General features: G+C 43.7%; 1 protein-coding gene across 1 annotated transcript in view; it reads right to left on the bottom strand.

Annotated features, from left to right (window-relative positions):
- LOC121552905 (scavenger receptor class A member 5-like) overlaps positions 1 to 18,602 on the bottom strand; it is a 53,679-nt gene that overhangs the window by 19,614 nt on the left and 15,463 nt on the right. Inside the window, exons 4-6 of the mRNA XM_041866001.2 lie at positions 5,256 to 5,930; positions 1,453 to 1,533; positions 975 to 1,082 (exon numbers count right to left, since the gene is read on the bottom strand). Coding sequence (XP_041721935.2) covers positions 975 to 1,082; positions 1,453 to 1,533; positions 5,256 to 5,930 — 864 coding nt within the window. The remainder of the gene's footprint in view (positions 1 to 974; positions 1,083 to 1,452; positions 1,534 to 5,255; positions 5,931 to 18,602) is intronic.

Here is an 18,602-nt window from a genome sequence, read left to right as displayed (position 1 = left end):
GTGCTCTGAGCTGACCACATCCTCATCGTAATGTGTGCGGTGGTCAGGAAATGTTAGACACTTACTCTGGTTCAAACGCCCATTGCCAAACACAGCTCTACCTCACAGAAAAACGGACATAAAGAAAGGCCTACTTTAACAGGCCACACAACATCTCTCCCTTTTCCACAAGGGTGCTTTTACAAGCTTTACTAAAAGGTTAAGTACCTTTGTTGTTTTATTTCGTATTTATCTAACCCTGTGTTATGTGTGTTGTAGTCACAGTGAGTCAGTCTAACAGGGCTCGGAGGCCAGGGCAGATAGAGAGTGCAGGGCACACACATCCAATCTTAATGTTATTGGCTCACAGGGGTTTAAGCCTCCATCACCGGACAGTTCAGCCAAACTAAACTGATCCAGCTGTTTGGTTAGCATAGAGAAATAAAATAAGCCTGTTGTGGAGAGTCAAATCCATGACCAATGCAATAAGGCACTGCGTCTCGAATCATATGTCTGATTACAAAACAAGTGCTGCTTCCCAACACACAAGGTGACGAAAGAGGAAAAGGCTTCCTAGAAGCAAGGTTGGACGAGCCCTGAGACATGGCTGTAGACTCCTATAGCAAGGTCTCAGGGCTAAGGTTGGACCAACTAAAACCCGGACATGGCTTTCCTCCATTATTATGGTGAGGGAGATATTTCTGTCTGCAAGGTTTTAGGTTGGCAGTTCAGCTGATAAGGAAGGTCTGCTTTGGGTTAGGGTGGGGAGGGCGAGGGCCTGCAGATATAGTTGTCAATGAGACACAACAAATCAGATGGAATAGTCCTTGAGCCTTCATCAATCTGTCTGGATTGCCTTCTCTGGAGCCTGAGTTTAAGAGAGAGCATGCCATCACAACAGGATAAGGGAGACTGGTTCAAAGAGGCAGCGAGGTACAGATGATAGTTTAACTAATGGCTCTACAGCTGTCAGACAGTAATAATATCAGACATACCTTTGGGCCCTTCGGGTCCCATATCCCCGTTCTCCCCCTGTAGGCCATCGGAGCCGCTCGGGCCCTTTAGTCCCCTTGGTCCCTGGATGCCTTTTTCTCCTGTAAAACCTGCCGGGAGGACAGAAACAAAGCATTGGATTTATTTTCCCAATCTTTTCAAACAGAATATCTGACATGCGTTTCAAAGAATGCAAACAACCTATCTTATCCGAATCTTTGAGTATGATGGTCCGCTTGCATGCCATAATAACATTTTCCAATGTTCTCTTTCTTTATTCATCATTTAATTATGTAATGAAAGACTATCTAAGGGAATGCCCCTGCTCCCTTTCCCAGGATGCTTTGAGACCAGTTGGGGGCTGTTATTAGGTTGCTAGCATTATTAGGTTGCGAGGACATGGTTGAAAAATGGTTGAATAATATAATGTATGTTGAAAGTTAGAATAGGACTAATGACTGTACAGTACAGTGTACGAACCTCTCATCCCTGTGAGGCCTGCCACACCAGTGGCCCCAAGTGGCCCCACATCGCCCTTCTCACCTTTTGGTCCTGGAGGCCCTGTTGAAAACAACCTAATTAAAGCGTTGAGTTGATCCCGAGATAACAAACTGATGAATATACTGTAATATGAAGACAATATGATTGCTGAAGTTGTGTAATCCCATAAATCACCAGTTTCCTCTTGGTATGTCATTCATGTTTCACCACACCCTCTGACTAAAGCAGAGGAGCTCAAGGCAGAATCTGAGTCTGAAACATGGTTAAGGGACATCATCCAACAATTTTTTATACTTGGATCCAGTTAACTGACTTCAGACTTGTTTGTAGAATCAGCTTGGCCACAACGGAAACCACGTTACCCAAGGTACACCACAATGGAACCACAATTGAAAACATTTGATTTTAGTCTTGTTTTGTCCAACTGACATTTTCAAAAGTAGCCTTTCAAATCATAATGTGAGCTGTTCCTTAGATCCTAAGATACTATCCTGGCGTAAAGGAGTAGCTAATGAGAAGTCAGGGTTAAAGGTTGACTTGGAAGTCTTCTCACCCTGGGGGGTCTGAAGGGAAAACCACTCCACTTAATTGGTGGTGACTGGTTTGTTTTAGTGGGACCAATGGTATCACTCTTCACTTCTTAATAGTCTTCTATTAATTAAATGAAGAATGCTCAAGAAAAACAAACATGCTCCATGAGGGTCAACCAGCGTGCAACTTTCACATAAATAGCCGTCCGTGAAGCACCAATATGTGGTGCTGTGTCTTGGATCAGCAATTTTGAGTTGGCTGGACAGAAACCACACATTGGTAATGCACTATTTGAATGTCAAGGGAAAACGCCTGCAATGCAATCCGTTTTGTGATATTTGGTATCAACTTGATAGATAGATTATTTAAACCATTGGCTTTCTGATGAAGCTGTGATACTTTAAAAACAAACATATTTAGGCTATTTAAGGTGGCTGATATTGTTTTTACACCAAGGATGACCATTTATCAAATTATCCATTAAAAGAACATCACATTTTCCTTATTTTGTTTCACCACTGGTGAAAAATGAAATTACCGCTAGATCAATGTTTAAATTATAACAATTACATTTCCATGAGAATGAAGGCAATGGACACAGTGATCCTCACAGCCAGAAGACACTTCACTAAAACAGCAAACATGTCACTGCTGAGGTCATTACTGTTAATCAAGTGGCTGTGTGATGAATATAAATGTTTCCATGCTCACACTCTCCTCAGACCAACACATCACAGTTTCTTAATCCGCCTCTAAACTTTGCTTAAATGTTTTTTTTCCCTTATCATTTGTCCACCGCTGCCAAATTGGAAGGTAGGCATGAAACATACAGTGCATTCGGAAAGTATTCAGAACCCTTGACTTTTTCCACATTTTGTTACGTTACAGCCTTACTCTAAAATTGATTAAATTATTTTTTTTCCTCATCAATCTACACACAATACCCAATAATGACAAAGCGAAAACAGGTTCTTAGAAATGTTTGCAAATTCATAAAAAATAAAAAACAGAAATACCTTATTTACATACGTATTCAAACCCTTTGCTATGAGACTCGAAATTGAGCTCAGGTGCATCCTGTTTCCATTGATCATCCTTGAGATGTTTCTACAACTTGATTGGAGTCCACCTGTGGTAAATTAAATTGATTGGATATGAATTGGAAAGGCACACACCTGTCTATATAAGGTCCCACAGTTGACAGTGCATGTCAGAGCAAAAACCAAGCCATGAAGTCAAAGGAACTGTCCGTAGAGCATCAAGACAGTATTGTGTCGAGGCACAGATCTGGGGAAGGGTACCAAAACATTTCTGCAGCATTGAAGGTCCCCAAGAACACAGTGGCCTCCGTCATTCTTAAATGGAAGTAGTTTGGAACCACCTAGACTCTTCCTAGAGCTGGCCGTCCGGCCAAACTGAGCAATCGGGGGAGAAGGGCCTTGGTCAGGGAGGTGACCAAGAACCCGATGGCCACTCTGACAGAGCTCCAGAGTTCTTCTGTGGAGATAGGAGAACCTTCCAGAAGGACAACCATCTCTGCAGCACTCCACCAATCAGGCCTTTATGGTAGAGTGGCCAGACAGAAGCCACTCCTTAGTAAAAGGCACATGACAGCCCGCTTGGAGTTTGCCAAAAGGCACCTAAAGGACTCTCAGACCATAAGAAACAAGATTCTCTGGTCTGGTGAAACCAAGATTGAACTCTTTGGCCTGAATGCCAAGCGTCGCGTCTGGAGGAAGCCTGGCACCATCCCTACGGTGAAGCATGGTGGTGGCAGCATCATGCTGTGGGGATGTTTTTCAGTGACAAGGACTGGGAGACTAGTCAGGATTGAGGGAAAGTTGAACGGCGCAAAGTACAGAGAGATCCTTGATGAAAACCTGCTCGAGAGCACTCAGGACCTCAGACTTGGGTGAAGGTTCACCTTACAACAGGACAACAACCCTAAGCACACAGCCAAGTCAACGCAGAAGTGGCTTCGGGAAAAGTTTCTGAATGTCCTTGAATGGCCCATGAAAGCCTTCCTGTAGCTCAGTTGGTAGAGCATGGCGCTTGCAACGCCAGGGTTGTGGGTTCGATTCCCACAGGGGGACAGTATGAACAATTTATGCACTCACTAACTGTAAGTCGCTCTGGATAAGAGTGTCTGCTAAATGACTAAAATGTAAAATGTAAATGTAAGGGTTGGTGTGAGGTGTGACCCAGGTACGGTGCAGGATAGACAGTAGGCAGTAGTCAGAGATGGTGAAACAAGGATCTTTACTGGTGGTCTCAAAACCAGGATGAGTGGCCCAGCCAGAGCCCGGACTTGAACACAATCGAACATCTCTGGAGAGACCTGAAAATAGCTGTGCAGCAACACTCCCCATCCAACCTGACAGAGCTTGAGAGGTTCTGCAGAGAAGAATGGGAGAAACTCCCCAAATACAGGTGTGCCAAGCTTGTAGCGTCATACCCAAGAAGACTCAAGGTTGTAATCGCTGCCAAAGGTGCTTCTTCAAAGTACTGAGTAAAGGGTCTGAATACTTATGTAAATGTGATATTTCAGTTTTTTAACTTTTAATACATTTGCAAACATTTCTAAAAACCAGTTTTTGCTTTGTCATTATGGGGTATTGTGTGTAGATTGATGAGGGGGAAAGAACAATTTAATCAATTCTAGAATAAGGCTGTAACGTAACTAAATGTGGAAAAAGTCAAGGGGTCTGAATACTTTCCGAATGCAATGTAAGCTAAAGGTATTGGGATGGAGGGATGGAGTGAGGAAGGGAGGGAGAGGAGGCATCATGGCCAGAAACGCCAATTACCACGAAAAGGTGTGCAGCTTTCCTGGCTAAACCCATGCTTAATGACAAACAAATGGGATTTTCAGTGGAACAAATGACAGGGCTAAGTTCCTTGGTTTTGGAGGCTTCTAAATGTAACCCACAATTGTTTCCAGCCTAGATAAAACACTGTCCCATCCACATACAATATAAATCAGATTCTGATTCAAAGTCTTATTTGGCATGGATTCACATCACTGAATTCTGTCTAATTCCTGCTAACATTAATAATGACATACTTATTTGAAATTTATTGAGTATGAGAGCAAGTCTCAATACAATCTGTAATTGATTCTAGAGTTACCATACATAACATCAACATCTTCAACATTTTCCTTAACCGTCGTGAAAGGAGCTCAGTAATCATAGGGAGATTATAATGACATAAACTTCATTCTAGCCAGTGATCAGTGATGGGGCCGTTACCTTCTAAGAAGGTGATGTTCTTGAGGATATAGGAGTGTTCCCAGTCCTTGAGCCTCAGGTCTTCTGTGATGGTGCTGAGGATCTCGACCTCATTCTTCAGGGTCTCCTCCATGTGCACTTGTGTCTCCCTCATGTACATTGCGTCCTGGCTTGCGTTGCTGATCTGCACCTGCAGGTCCTGGATCTTTAGGTGATGGACGCTGATGTCGCTGGTGAACGTGTGGTTGACTGCGCCGACCGTCCAGCCAACCTCCTCCAGCCTGTCCTTGAGCTGGTCCACTTGGTCCGCCGTGCTCCTCAGCAGGAGGTTGTGGTCGTGCAGTGAGACCGAGGCCTGGACCAGCTGGTTGCTGAGCCTACTCACGTTCCTCTGGGTGGAGCGGTTCAGGACGGAGACACGGTCCCCCAGCTGCTCCATGGTGCTGTCTGTCGACTGGCAGTGGCCTTGCAGATCCCTGATGTCCCTCTCCAGGCCACTCACTGCCCGGCCCAGCTGCTTTAAGGACTCGCTGTGGTTCTGCAACAGGCTCTCCAGCTTCCAGATGTTCTCCAGGAGGTCTGCCTGAGAGGAGATGTCACCCAGGGACTGCTGAAGCTCCCGAGAGCGGTCCTCCATACGGGTCATGTTCTCCATCAGTGCCTCCTGCTTCTCTGAGGACATCTGGGACCTGGACACTGAGGAGGACACATGGAAGAGAGGAGAAAGAGGAGAGGTTCAATTATACATCTCCTACATCTCCATAGCAGATAGAAAACGCTACAGATCAACAACGCTACAGTATATGGCTCCTGAACATTTATCAACAGAATCCACCGCATTGGATCACTTAATTGTCACTGGAATGATGATTAATAACACTAGAGTTGTACACTACAGTATTACTATTAAAACGGCAAGATAGTGTTGTGATCTCTTTTATACCATTGGCAATGACTGTTTGTTGTTAACGTCTTTGGAAAGGAAAGAGAAGTGATCTATTTTAAACAACCTCTATAACAAGAGAAGGCTTTTAAGGTTTATGTTCTGTCGGAGTGAAGTTGCTTGGTAACAGTGCAGTCAGCCAGAGAGATATTTTGAAACTAAATCCTCTCAGCTCTGCAATGACGACATCCTCTCTTATACTTTCGAGACCCTTATGTCAAAAAAAGTGATGTGGCTCAATCTGAGAATAATAGAATGTTGGGGAAATGGAAGGAAATGGCCAATTCCCAGCACACATGTTCAAAATCCCTCTCATCCTTCTCCACGGCTATTATAAAATTGTTGCCTATGTGTGTGTTGAGGACCAGAACTAATTTAATTATTTCAATATGAGGGAAATGTTGCCTACATGGTTGCACAAAGAGACTTTATATTACTTCTCATTTTATGTTCTTTACAAAGTTAATGAGCTGAAAACCAAAATAAGCTGGCGCTCAACCACAGAGACTTTCTCATTCCAAAATGACAGTCTATCTTACAGTATGTTATTTCCACACGTAGATAAACCTAATTGTTATTAATCAGGAAGTCACGGATGGCAACTTTGGCTCTAATGTGGGTTGAAGAGTAACGTGGGAACGTGCCAAAAAGCACAAAACCAAAACAGATGGATTTGTTTCCCAGAAGGATAAATTAAGAAGAGAGATGTGGGATCCTGGACTGACTAGGGTGAATATAGAGTAGGTGAAGGTCTGCCCTCATTTAGCATTCAATCACTCATCCTTGGAGACACCGAAGTCTCTGGTAACGCACTGCGGCTCTTCGCATGACCTTGACCTGTCCCTGCTCTACCACAGGACAGTAACAAGAACTCACACAAGTTAACAGTCACATTCCATAAAAGGCTCCAAAATGCACAAATACTTTTTCTATTTCTCCTATTGATGCATTTCTGTTTACAGGAATCTGGGAGCCCAATTAAGTTTCAAGCAATGCTCTGGAGGATATCTAATGTATGAATTTCATCATCACCCATGCAACATTTACCCTTGCACTAGAGCCAAACAAATTTGCAAACAGGGGTGTGGTGACCAGTAAACTGGACTGCTCATCGAAACAGCCAGCAGGCGAGGTCAACAACCCCATTCCTCCCCTGGACTACCTACCGTGACGACTGGAGAGTCTGTAAAAGAATGGAGAGTCAATGTGTAAAACATCCCTGTGAGGGTGTGGTGGCGGACCTATTATTCCCAGAGGCCTCACTGTCCTGGTGCATCATGTGGTTTTACAGGATGTTACTGTGCAAGATGATCTCTAGGACCAGGTGCTAGTCAGCTGTTTGCTCTCAAACTAGTTCAAGAGGAGAGGAGGCTGAAAAATACAGGCCACGCTCCTCTCCTTTTCCTGTTATTGGATTTCACATCCCCACACCCAATGCATGTTCCTGATTATCAACCGTAGCTTTTGCTTCTTAACAAGCCTCTTCATAAAATAGTAGCCTCACACATGTTCTGTGTCTGTCCCATGAGTTCAGTATGCAGGGACTTTTCACCTAGTGGAAGTGTGTTATTGTCAATAAGAACTGATTTCCTCTCCCACATAAAAAAAATAATACACTGTACTATAGAATACTATAGTACTTACTATAGAATTCGGGTAGTAAACTGTAGTATACTATAGAATCCTATACGCCACACTGTAGTATCCCTCGATCATGTAGTGCTTAATTTAGAATGTTCATTTTGTAGTGTACTGGAGAATACTATACTACACACTGTAGTGTTGTCACGATACCAGAATTTTGACTTCTGTCACGCCCGGACTCAGGGGACGCTTATATGTTGAGTCAGGGTGTGTGTATTCCTTGTTGTGTATTTCTATGTTGTAGTTCTAGTATGTCTAGATCTATGTTGGCCGGTGTGGTTCCAAATCAGAGGCAGCTGTCGCTCGTTGTCTCTGATTGGGGACCATACTTAGGCAGCCTATTGGCACTAGTGGGTTGTGGGATCTTGTTCCGTGTTAGGTATGTTGTTTGAGTACCTTGGACTTCACGTTTCGTTTCTTGTTTTGTCATTGTGTTTAATATTTAAATAAACATGTATGCATATCACGCTGCACCTTGGTCTGCCCCGTTCATGAAAGAACGTGACAGAAGATCCCACCAAACGAGGACCAAGCAGCGTGCCCAGGAAGAGCGAATTGCCATGTCACAGGTGGGCAAATTGTGGTCATGGGAGGAGATATTCGTGGGGAAAGGGCCATGGGCGAAGGTAGATGCCCAGGCAGGAAAGGAGCAACGGCAACACAGAGGACGCCGGGCGAGGAGGAAGCCTGAGAGACAGCCCCAAGAACATTTTTTGGGGGGGCTAAAGGGGTGGTCGGGGAGCGAGAGAGAAGAGCCCCGACCACTGCACCCGGTTGGTTTTCAGATTGGGTCCCTACGACCATGGGAAGAGGAGTGGGAACAGTATTATACTGAGGAGTCGGCGGATGACGACGACGACGAGGTTCTGTTCCCTAACTCGTGGGGGCTCCCGGAGGAGTCCTCACGGGAAGAGGAGTGCCGACGACGGAGACCCGAGAGGCAACCCCAAGAATTTTTTTTGTTTGAGTACCTTGGACTTCACGTTTCGTTTCTTGTTTTGTCATTGTGTTTAATAGTCAAATAAACATGTATGCATATCACGCTGCGCCTTGGTCTGCCCCGTTCATGAACGAACGTGACAACTTCGATACGATACCAGGTTTAGTATCACGATACTCGATACCATCACTATACTCGATACCAGAAACGATACCACAACAACAAAAAAAGATGGCGTATTAACCAAAGTCACAGAATGGCACTTGATCCAGATAGATAAACTCAGCTACTGCTCTGTTCAATCATTGGGCATCTTTTGAGTTCAATATCCTTACATTTCTTTGAGACAGCCATGTATGCATTTATTAATCAATTATACAATCATACAATCAATTTGACTTTGTTTTTACCAATCTAACTACAAAACAACATAATGAACTTGGTCAAATCAAATTGTATTTGTTGCATGCTTTGTAAACAACTGGTGTAGACTAACAGCGACATGCTTACTTACTTATGGTCAGCTGAATCTCTGTGAAAGCACTGTTGCATTTCAGAGGAAGTAACAGATCTAAGAAGTCATTTTGGTGTACTCTTGTTAATGTGTTATTTATCTGTCAAACAAGCAAACCTAATCCTCTAAGCATTAATAAGCTTTGCTTGTTCTTTATATCTGCCTCTGTGCTGTTTCCCTTTAATGGGCCTAGAACCTGTCTTAGATGTTACAATTGTAATAAAATTATATATTTTTGCTGAAGTGTTGTCTGGTCCGTTGCATTGCTCAGAACTGTTGACCCAACTCAATAGGTGGCCTGTCACGAACTTGTGAGTATTACGTTCTGGTTGAGGTGTTCCCATCATTAAACAGTAACTGGTCTAGTCTGGTAGTTATGCCATTTTAGCTAACCCTAGATGGCAGGTTACTACAGTATACTACAGTCATGTCTACAAAAATACTACAGTATACTACACTTATGTCCACAAAAACTTTACAGTAAATACTACAGTATACTAGTCATGTCTGCAAAACCCTATAGTCAATACTACAGTAAGGTCCGCAAAAACACTACAGTGAATACTATAGTATACTAGTCATGTCTGCAAAAACACTACAGTGAATACTACAGTAAAGTCTGCAAATACACTATAGTGAATATTATAGTATACTACAGTAATGTCAGTAAAAACACTACAGTGAATACTATATTATACTACAGTCATGTCTGCAAAAATACTACAGTGAATACTATAGTATACTAGTCACGTCCGCAAAAACACTAGAGTGAATACTATAGTATACTACAGTCATGTCCGCAAAAACACTACTGAATACTACAGTATATAAATAGAATAACATTACAGTATTTAGACCATAGTATACTATAGTATTTTTTCATTAGGTCTTGTACAAGAATAATATCAATGCCTCAATAAAGAACCATACCTTTTTCAGCTATACACCTCCTCTACCAGTGGATGTACTATAAATCTAAAACCAAAACATACCCACCATAGCTCGTTAGGGCTCTATGACCAAATGATCTGGAACTAACAATAACATAAACACAATGATTGGCTAGATAAAGTTGACTAGTCCCTGGAGAATCATGAGTCTGGGGCGACTAGAGCTGTAGGGGGAGGGGAGAGGGTGGGGGGTATGTATAGCTAATTATCCATGACCATGTGGGTTCCATTCCCACGGGGGGCCAGTATGAAAAATAAAATAATGTATGCACTCACTAACTGTAAGTCGCTCTGGATAAGACGTCTGCTAAATTATGTAAATGTAAATGTACATTTAAGCATGGTCCTCATCAGGGGTGTCATGCACCCCAAAAATCTGAGGCGGCATAAAGTACATGAGGATGGCTGGGGGTGGTCCGGAGGGGGGCTAGGCCCCCCGTTGGAAAGTTGGAGAATTCTGCAATTTTCAAACTCCTGAAACAGCTTTTTCCTGCAATCTAGCCATAATCATTATGCTAAATTTTTCGGCATATCTAAGCATACCTCTTGAGCTGTCTGTATACTCCTGACTGGTGGTTCTTATTTTAAAGAAACAAAATATGCTTCTCTGCATCTCTGCTAAAATCTGGGTAAAAGATTGAAAGGAATGTGAGTCTTATTCAGTAGGCTACATTAAGTTATTGTTTGCTTTTCTCAAATCTACCAACCTTGCCAGTAGGCATGCCAGCTAAGCTAGTTAGACAAGCTGGCTACTCTAACTTGATTGATAGCCTGAAATGGCTTCTTGGTAGCTAGTTATGAGGGTGGGAGATTTGGAACCTATCTGGGCTAGCTAAAGCGAACTTCAAAAAATTGCTAGGTGGCTAGCAGTATTACAGAGAAACAACAACAACAGCAACAAAATTGTATTAATATAGACATGTATATATACTGTATTTAGAGTATATACACTGAACAAAAATATAAACGCAACATGCAACAATTTCAAAGATTTTACTGAGTTACAGTTCATATAAGGAAATAAGGAACTGGAACATGCTGTCGTACACGTCGATCCATAGCATCCCAAACATGCTCAATCGGTGACATGTCTGGTGAGCATGCAGGCCATGGAAGAACTGGGACATTTTTAGCTTCCAGGAATTGTGTACAGATCCTTGCGACATGGGGCCGTGCATTATCATGCTGAAACATGAGGTGATGGCAGTGGATGAATGGCATGACAATGGGCCTCAGGATCTCATCACGGTATCTCTCTGCATTCAACATGCCATCGATAAAATGCCACTGTGTTCATTTTCCTTAGCTTATGCCTGCCCATACCATAACCCCACCAGCACCATGGTGCACTCTGTTCACAACGTTGACATCAGCAAACCTCTCGCCCACACGACGCCATCTGCCCGGTACAGTTGAAACCGGGATTCATCCGTGAAGAGCACACTTCTCCAGCATGCCATTGGACATCAAAGGTGAGCATTTGCCCACTGAAGTCAGTTACGACACCGAACTGCAGTCAGGTCAAGACTCTGGTGAGGACGATGAGCACGCAGAGGAGCTTCCGTGAGATGGTTTCTGACAGTTTGTGCAGAAATTATTCAGTTCTGCAACCCCACATTTTCATCAGCTGTCCTGGTGGCTGGTCTCAGACGATCCCACAGGTGAAGAAGCCGGATGTGGAGGTCCTGAGCTGGCATAGTTACACGTGGTCTGCGGTTGTGAGGCCAGTTGAACGTAATGCCAAATTATCTAAAACGACGTGGGAGGCGGCTTATGGTAGAGAAATGAACATTACATTCTCTTGGAACAGCTCTGGTGGAAACTCCTGCAGTCAGCATGCCAATTGCACACTCCCTGAAAACTTAAGACATCTGTGGCATTGTGTTGTGTGACAAAACTTCACATTATAGAGTGGCCTTTTATTGTCCACAGCACAAGCTGCACCTGTGTAATGTTCATGCTGTTTAATAAGCTTCTTGATATGCCACACCTGTCAGGTGGATGGATTATCTTGGGAAAGGATAAATGCTCACTAACAAAAACATTTGAGAGAAATGCTTTTTGTGCACATGGAAAATTTCTGGGATATTTTATTTCAGCTCATGAAACATGGGACCAACACGTTTTTATTCAGTACATACATTTTGTTTTGTTTAAACAAGACAAACCTGAGGAGGCACGTGCCCCTGTGCCCCATATGGGCATGATGTCTCTGGTACTCATTCCAGTCTCTGAAAAACGTCCCACACATTCCCAAAAGGGGTAGTGGCAGTTTGACAGTTTGCAAGGCCTATAGCACCTGTTTGCCCTCAGAGGCTCATATGACCAAAGGGGCCTGAGGTTGGCGCTGTTGGGGCTTGGGGACCCACACCCAGGGCTGGCCTGGGACCGGCTTAATGGACTACAAAAGCCACATGTGGGGAAGGTGATTGCCACGGCCTGCTCATTTGTTCTTGAACAGAACGAGAGCAGCCTCTAAAGAGCGGCCTGGCCGACTCTCTCCATTTAGGTCTCAGAGGATCACTGAATCTCTCCCTGAATGGACTCTATGGGCCTTAGTTGAGGGGATCTATTACAACAGTGCCTGGAACATGTCATGGCACAATATTATAACAGCACTGTCTGATGTGGTTCATGTCTCGCTAGGTTTGTATTATACATTTCTTTGGCCTTGGGTGTTCAGGTGAAAATCTAAAGTTTAACAAAACTGGTCACTGATTTAATCATTTGCACCATCGAGAGCATACTGTCGGGCTGCATCACAGCCTGGAACGGCAACTCCACCGCCACTGACCGCAAGGCTCTACAGTGGGTGGTACGCTCAGCCGAAGGCACCATTGGGTGCTCACCAGGTGTTGCAGGAAGGCCAAGAAGATCATCAAGGACCTCAGCCTGTGGTGAGTGATTTTGAAGGAGTCAGGCACAGGAGGGTAAATCACAGAATAAAAGGGTTTATTCCGAAAACACAGCGGTACGCAGCAATGCCTCAAACACTCCAGTGCGTAAATCAGGTGCACAGGGAAACAACAAGGCACACGGGTGAAATATCCCGGTGATACAAAATACAAGGAGCTCCACCAAGCTAAACTAACCTCCACAATAAACAATCACACACAAAGACAAGGGGGCAGAGGGAACACTTATACAGGTACTGATGAGGGGATATGAACCAGGTCAAACAACAAGACAAAACAAATGTAATGATGAGATGAGGAGCGGCAGTGGCTAGAAGGCCGGTGACGATGAACGCCGAAGCCTGCCCGAACAAGGAGAGGAGGCAGCTTCGGAGGAAGTCGTGACAGTACCCCCCCCCCCCAGCATCATGCTGTGGGGGTGCTTTGCTGCAGGAGGGACTGGTGCACTTCACAAAATAGATGGCATCATGAGGAAGGAAAATTATGTGGATATATTGAAGCAACATCTCAAGACATCAGTCAGGAAGTTAAAGCTTGGTCGCAAATGGGTCTTCCAAATGGACAATGACCCCAAGCATACTTCCAAAGTTGTGGCAAAATGGCTTAAGGACAACAAAGTCAAGGTATTGGAGTGGCCATCACAAAGCCCTGACCTCAATCCTATAGAACATCTGTGGGCAGAACTGAAAAAGTGTGTGCGAGCAAGGAGGCCTACAAACCTGACTCAGTTACACCAGCTCTGTCAGGAGGAATGGGCTAAAATTCACCCAACTTATTGTGGGAAGCTTGTGGAAGGCTACCCGAAACGTTTGACCCAAGTTAAACAATTGAAAGGCAATGCTACCAAATACTAATTGAGTGTATGTAAACTTCTGACCCACTGGGAATGTGATGAAATAAATAAAATCTGAAATAAATCATTCTCTCTACTATTATTCTGACATTTCACATTCTTAAAATAAAGTGGTGATCCTAACTGACCTAAAACAGGGAATTTCTACTAGGATTAAATATCAGTAATTGTGAAAGCTGAGTTTAAATGTATTTGGCTAAGGTGTATGTAAACTTCTGACTTCAACTGTACACACCGGCACGGCAACCATTACAAAATACAAGCAAATAGTATTGTACATCAATTTCTCTCATCTCTCTCTGAATGTGCCTAGAGGAAGGACACAAATATTTGCAGGCATCTGTCAAAGAATATGTAATTGATTAAGTTAAAGGGAACCTTAAAAGACAACCAGGTAAAAGAAGCAGGGTTAGGGCTTAGAAGCATGCATTTTAGAGAATCACCCTGACAGGGACAGACACTGTGCAGGGCAGAGCAGGGCAGGGGCTGACAGTCTTTGTGCTGCAGACAGACAGACAGTGCCTTTGTACAGCCCTATCAGCCCTGACAGTCTCCCACTCCTCACATTTGGCTGTTTTGTCTCTGACTGGCTCTGTCATAAATTATATATGACATTCAGATAGAGTCAACATGATTTTATCCTATATGAGTCATTTACTGAAAAAACCCTGGAATATGAGTATGTTTTTGACAGTGTCTAGCTAACAAGAAGCAGATTTACACACGATCGTCGGCCTGATGAAATCATTACAAACTCAGAGAAACTCTTTCTCCATCATCGTCTCTTTCCTGCATATGAGAAAGTACTCTCTCCCAGTGACGGACCTACAGATTAGTTACAATCCCATTCACAGGTCTGGGTGTTTTTGACATTACCAGAGGGCTCTCTGGGGAGAATCAAACACTTTGTCCACCCAGCTCTGCTCTGGTCTGGTCTGGTCTGGTCTAGCCATGCCTTGGCAGGGACACTCAGTAGGCCCACAACAGCTGTCTTGTTTCCTGATGAGGACACAGTGTCAGACTGTTTGAGTAGACACCAGGCCAGAGCCCAGTAGCATCCTGTGCCACTACGTTATCACCCAGGCCTCCACTCCCATGCTGTGTCCAGGAGGCCCACCCAGCCCTAGGGCTCAGCCAGTACACCCACCCCACAATAGGACCATTGTCTCTGGGAGTAGAGGGCAGAGAGACGTCCATCCTGGATCCTGCTCAGACCAGCTCGGCTCTTTCATCCACAGCGTCACAGACTGGCCAAGAAGCAGCCCACGCACAATCAAAGGGATCTCAGATTCTTATAGGGCTCTGAGCGACAGCCAAGGAAAATATACAGGTACACCCAGGCTCTGCCAGTTCAAACAACTTAATGTGAGCCATGGGGCGTACATACTGACATGACTTTACAGGGTGGCTCGCTGGGCTGGCTCAGTCTGCGTCCACTTCAAAGTCCCACGGTCAAGAAGACACACGGAGAGGACTATTAGAGCTGCATTCCTCCGAGGGCAAATGTAAAAAGCAGTGAGTCAGTGCCATCATGTCTTTCTGTTAATACATGTCAGGGCCTTGTCAGTGTTGTTGATTGCTCCTCCCAGATCTGGGGGCGGCTAGCAGCACTGAGCGTTGTCACAGGGTGCCAAGTCACTCTTCTTTTCAGCACATCAGAGTGTGTAGGCCGTGACGAGCCTGTCATCTGGAACACATTACAGTTTGTGTTCGGCTCTCGGAGTCACGCACATATTAAACAGGGCATTAACTTGTACTCAGGCTGCAGTAACAGTGGTGGGGAAGTGAGGAAAAGAGTCTCATCGGATTTACTCTGTATATTGCATGTCCTTATACATTTCCATGGCCATCTCAGAAAATTAATCATGCCCTTAAATAGATCCATGAGGAAAGCTGCAGAAAACATTATGCTGAAGTACTGAAATTCCCACAGAAAAACTTTGTTTCTTAAAGTTCTCTGAACGTTCTGAGAACATGACTTTAAATAACACTATGGAGAAAATCTGTAGAAAACGTTATGCTAAAATACTGAAATTGAAACAGAAGAACGTTGTTTCTTAAAGTGGCAATATGTAACTTTTTGGGCGACCCGACCAAATTCACATAGAAATGTGAGTTATAGATCTATCATTGTACTTGAACGCAAGTCTAAGAAGCTGTAGATCTGTTCTATATGCGCTATTTCTATGCTTCCTGTTCTTAAGTTTTGTTTTTGCATTGTTGTATTTCAGTTTTGTACACCAGCTTCAAACAGCTGAAACAACAATATTTTTGGTTATGGAAAATATATTTAATAGCGGTTTAGATGGTACAATTATTCTCTACACTATGCTAGATTATTTTGTCACATAAACTGAAGTTAGGTGAACTATTAGAGTTTTAGCAACCAGGAAATGGCAGAGCGATTTCTGCATAGTGCAACTTCAACATTCTCTGAATGTTCTGAGAACATGACTTTAAATAGAACCATGAGGAAATCTGTAGGAAATGTTATGCTGAAGTACTGAAAATCCCACCTAAGAAACATATGGTTCTCAGAACGTTATGTGCTAGCTGGGTATCTTGCACCATTCCCAGAAAGTTGTGGGAAGGTTGTATGCAAAATAAGCATAGGAAAACCACTCTCTCACCAAGCTCTAAGAAACATATGGTTCTCAGAAAGTTATGTGCTAGCTGGGATATGTCCTCTAATTCGTATGATATTCTACGACCGCTATTCCATTCATAATGTTACCTAACGTAACGAAACATATCATACTAAATGGAATATCACAGATTTACGTACAGAATAATACAAATTACCCTGAGAGTGAGCAGTTGACATCAGGACAGATCAAAAGCAGCTGCCTGATGTCTCCTGCACTTCCAGTTTGCCATTTTATCCCCACGGTGTGAGTTCTGTTTGTGGTGGATACACATCAAGTAGTTCCATGTTGTGATGGCAACACCAGAATGTAATACCCCAAACAGAGAGTCAGGTACACCAGTGGACATCTGCTTCAGTTCTTCTGAAGGGAGGAATCTCATCTGCACCCTGCTGAACTGTCTGAGCAACCAGAGCCGTTTGAAAACCATAGAAAACCACCTTGAAATTCCAGGTGGAATGAGAATACAATTATGGGAGGTTAAATCTGTGTTGTTTTACATCAGCGAAAATCTGCTATTATTCTTGACAAGACAATCCTTTCACATACCATCTGGACAAGACAAAGGCTCCACTTTAATTTCCTGTTCCCGAAACGACCTTTATCCGCTGCTCAGACAAATACCTCCCCAATATTATGGGATTGATTGCATAATTGAGGAGTGGAGGGTCGTCTGGACGGTCTGCACTCTAAACTGCTGTGTGTCATATACTGTAGATCAGTCAGTGCCCCAGACAGGGAGTTACCCACTCCATCCAGGAGTGGCTATGGAGGGACTGTCTGCTGGACAATGAGCAGGACAGACCAGACCAGACTACAGGCTGTAGCGCGGGATGTATGGTATGAAACCTAGCTGCTGAAAGGCACATAGTCAGAAGTAGAACCCAGGCTTTTGTTTGATTCCACTTCACTTTCTCTGATGTTTTTCTCTGATAAGGGAATCAAAGCGCAGCTCCTGCTGAGAGGGGGATTGGCTGGTTGAAGTGATGCAATCTGGGACCGCAGGGGGATCTTTTAGCTGAAGCCCTTGAGGTAGAAAGCACCTGTTCTCTCTCCGACAGCTTTCACTATGGTAATTGAACATTTCCTGTGCCTAGTATAAACATAATTTTTCCAAACTCATATATATCTTCCATCTATGCACTGCTAATGTTGAACTTCATAGGGTGAAGGTATGTTTTATTACATTTCAGTAGACACAACTTACAGGAGCAATTAGGGTTAAGTGCCTTGCTCAAGGGCACATCAACATATTTTTCACCTAGTCGACTCAGGGATTCGAACCAGCGACCTTTCAGTTACTGGCCCAATGCTCTTAACCGCTAGGCTACCTACCGCCTGTACCACAACTGTACAGCTTTGAACCACGAGTAAACCATGTAATGAGACCGAGGATTTTTTTTAAATGTAACTTTACTATCTGTACCCTGGGGCATGGACATGAGACAAACAATCCATTCAGTTTCCTCAGTAGTTTGTTTAATTTGTTTTTGTCATGTAATCATCTCCCCAAACACTGATTGAAAGTAACAACTATGCAAACGCCTGACGGCAGTCATCATGCATTGTGTGTTTTCACCGAAATATTAGCTCTGCGGCTGGAAACCCTATGGCCGGCCAAGACACAAACACAGCCCAAGCACAGTCCAACATGAGGCCTCTGAATCTGTTGTGCTTAATTACCTCTTCAGAGAAACATTTATAGGTTTAATTTTGTAACATGCTGCGACATTTAAGTGTGCTACACATTTATGGTCCTCTGCTGCAGACTTCTAGAATCACTGTAGTCATTTGTGGAAAGTTATATCAATTATGCCGCTGGTTTATTTGGCGGGCAGAGCCTGAGCAATACCGCTTGACATTTTTCTAAAACTTGTCTGTTGTGAACTACTTGGGGTCCTTGAAAGTTGGCTGCGACATGGTGTCAAGTGGAATCGTTTCTGTCCTCTAAACTCTTGACATGA

Source organism: Coregonus clupeaformis, chromosome 36 (assembly GCF_020615455.1).
Source record: "Coregonus clupeaformis isolate EN_2021a chromosome 36, ASM2061545v1, whole genome shotgun sequence".
Classification (NCBI taxonomy): Eukaryota; Metazoa; Chordata; class Actinopteri; order Salmoniformes; family Salmonidae; genus Coregonus; species Coregonus clupeaformis.
Note: the sequence above shows the minus strand (reverse complement) of the source record. Positions and strands in the feature narration are given on the sequence as shown.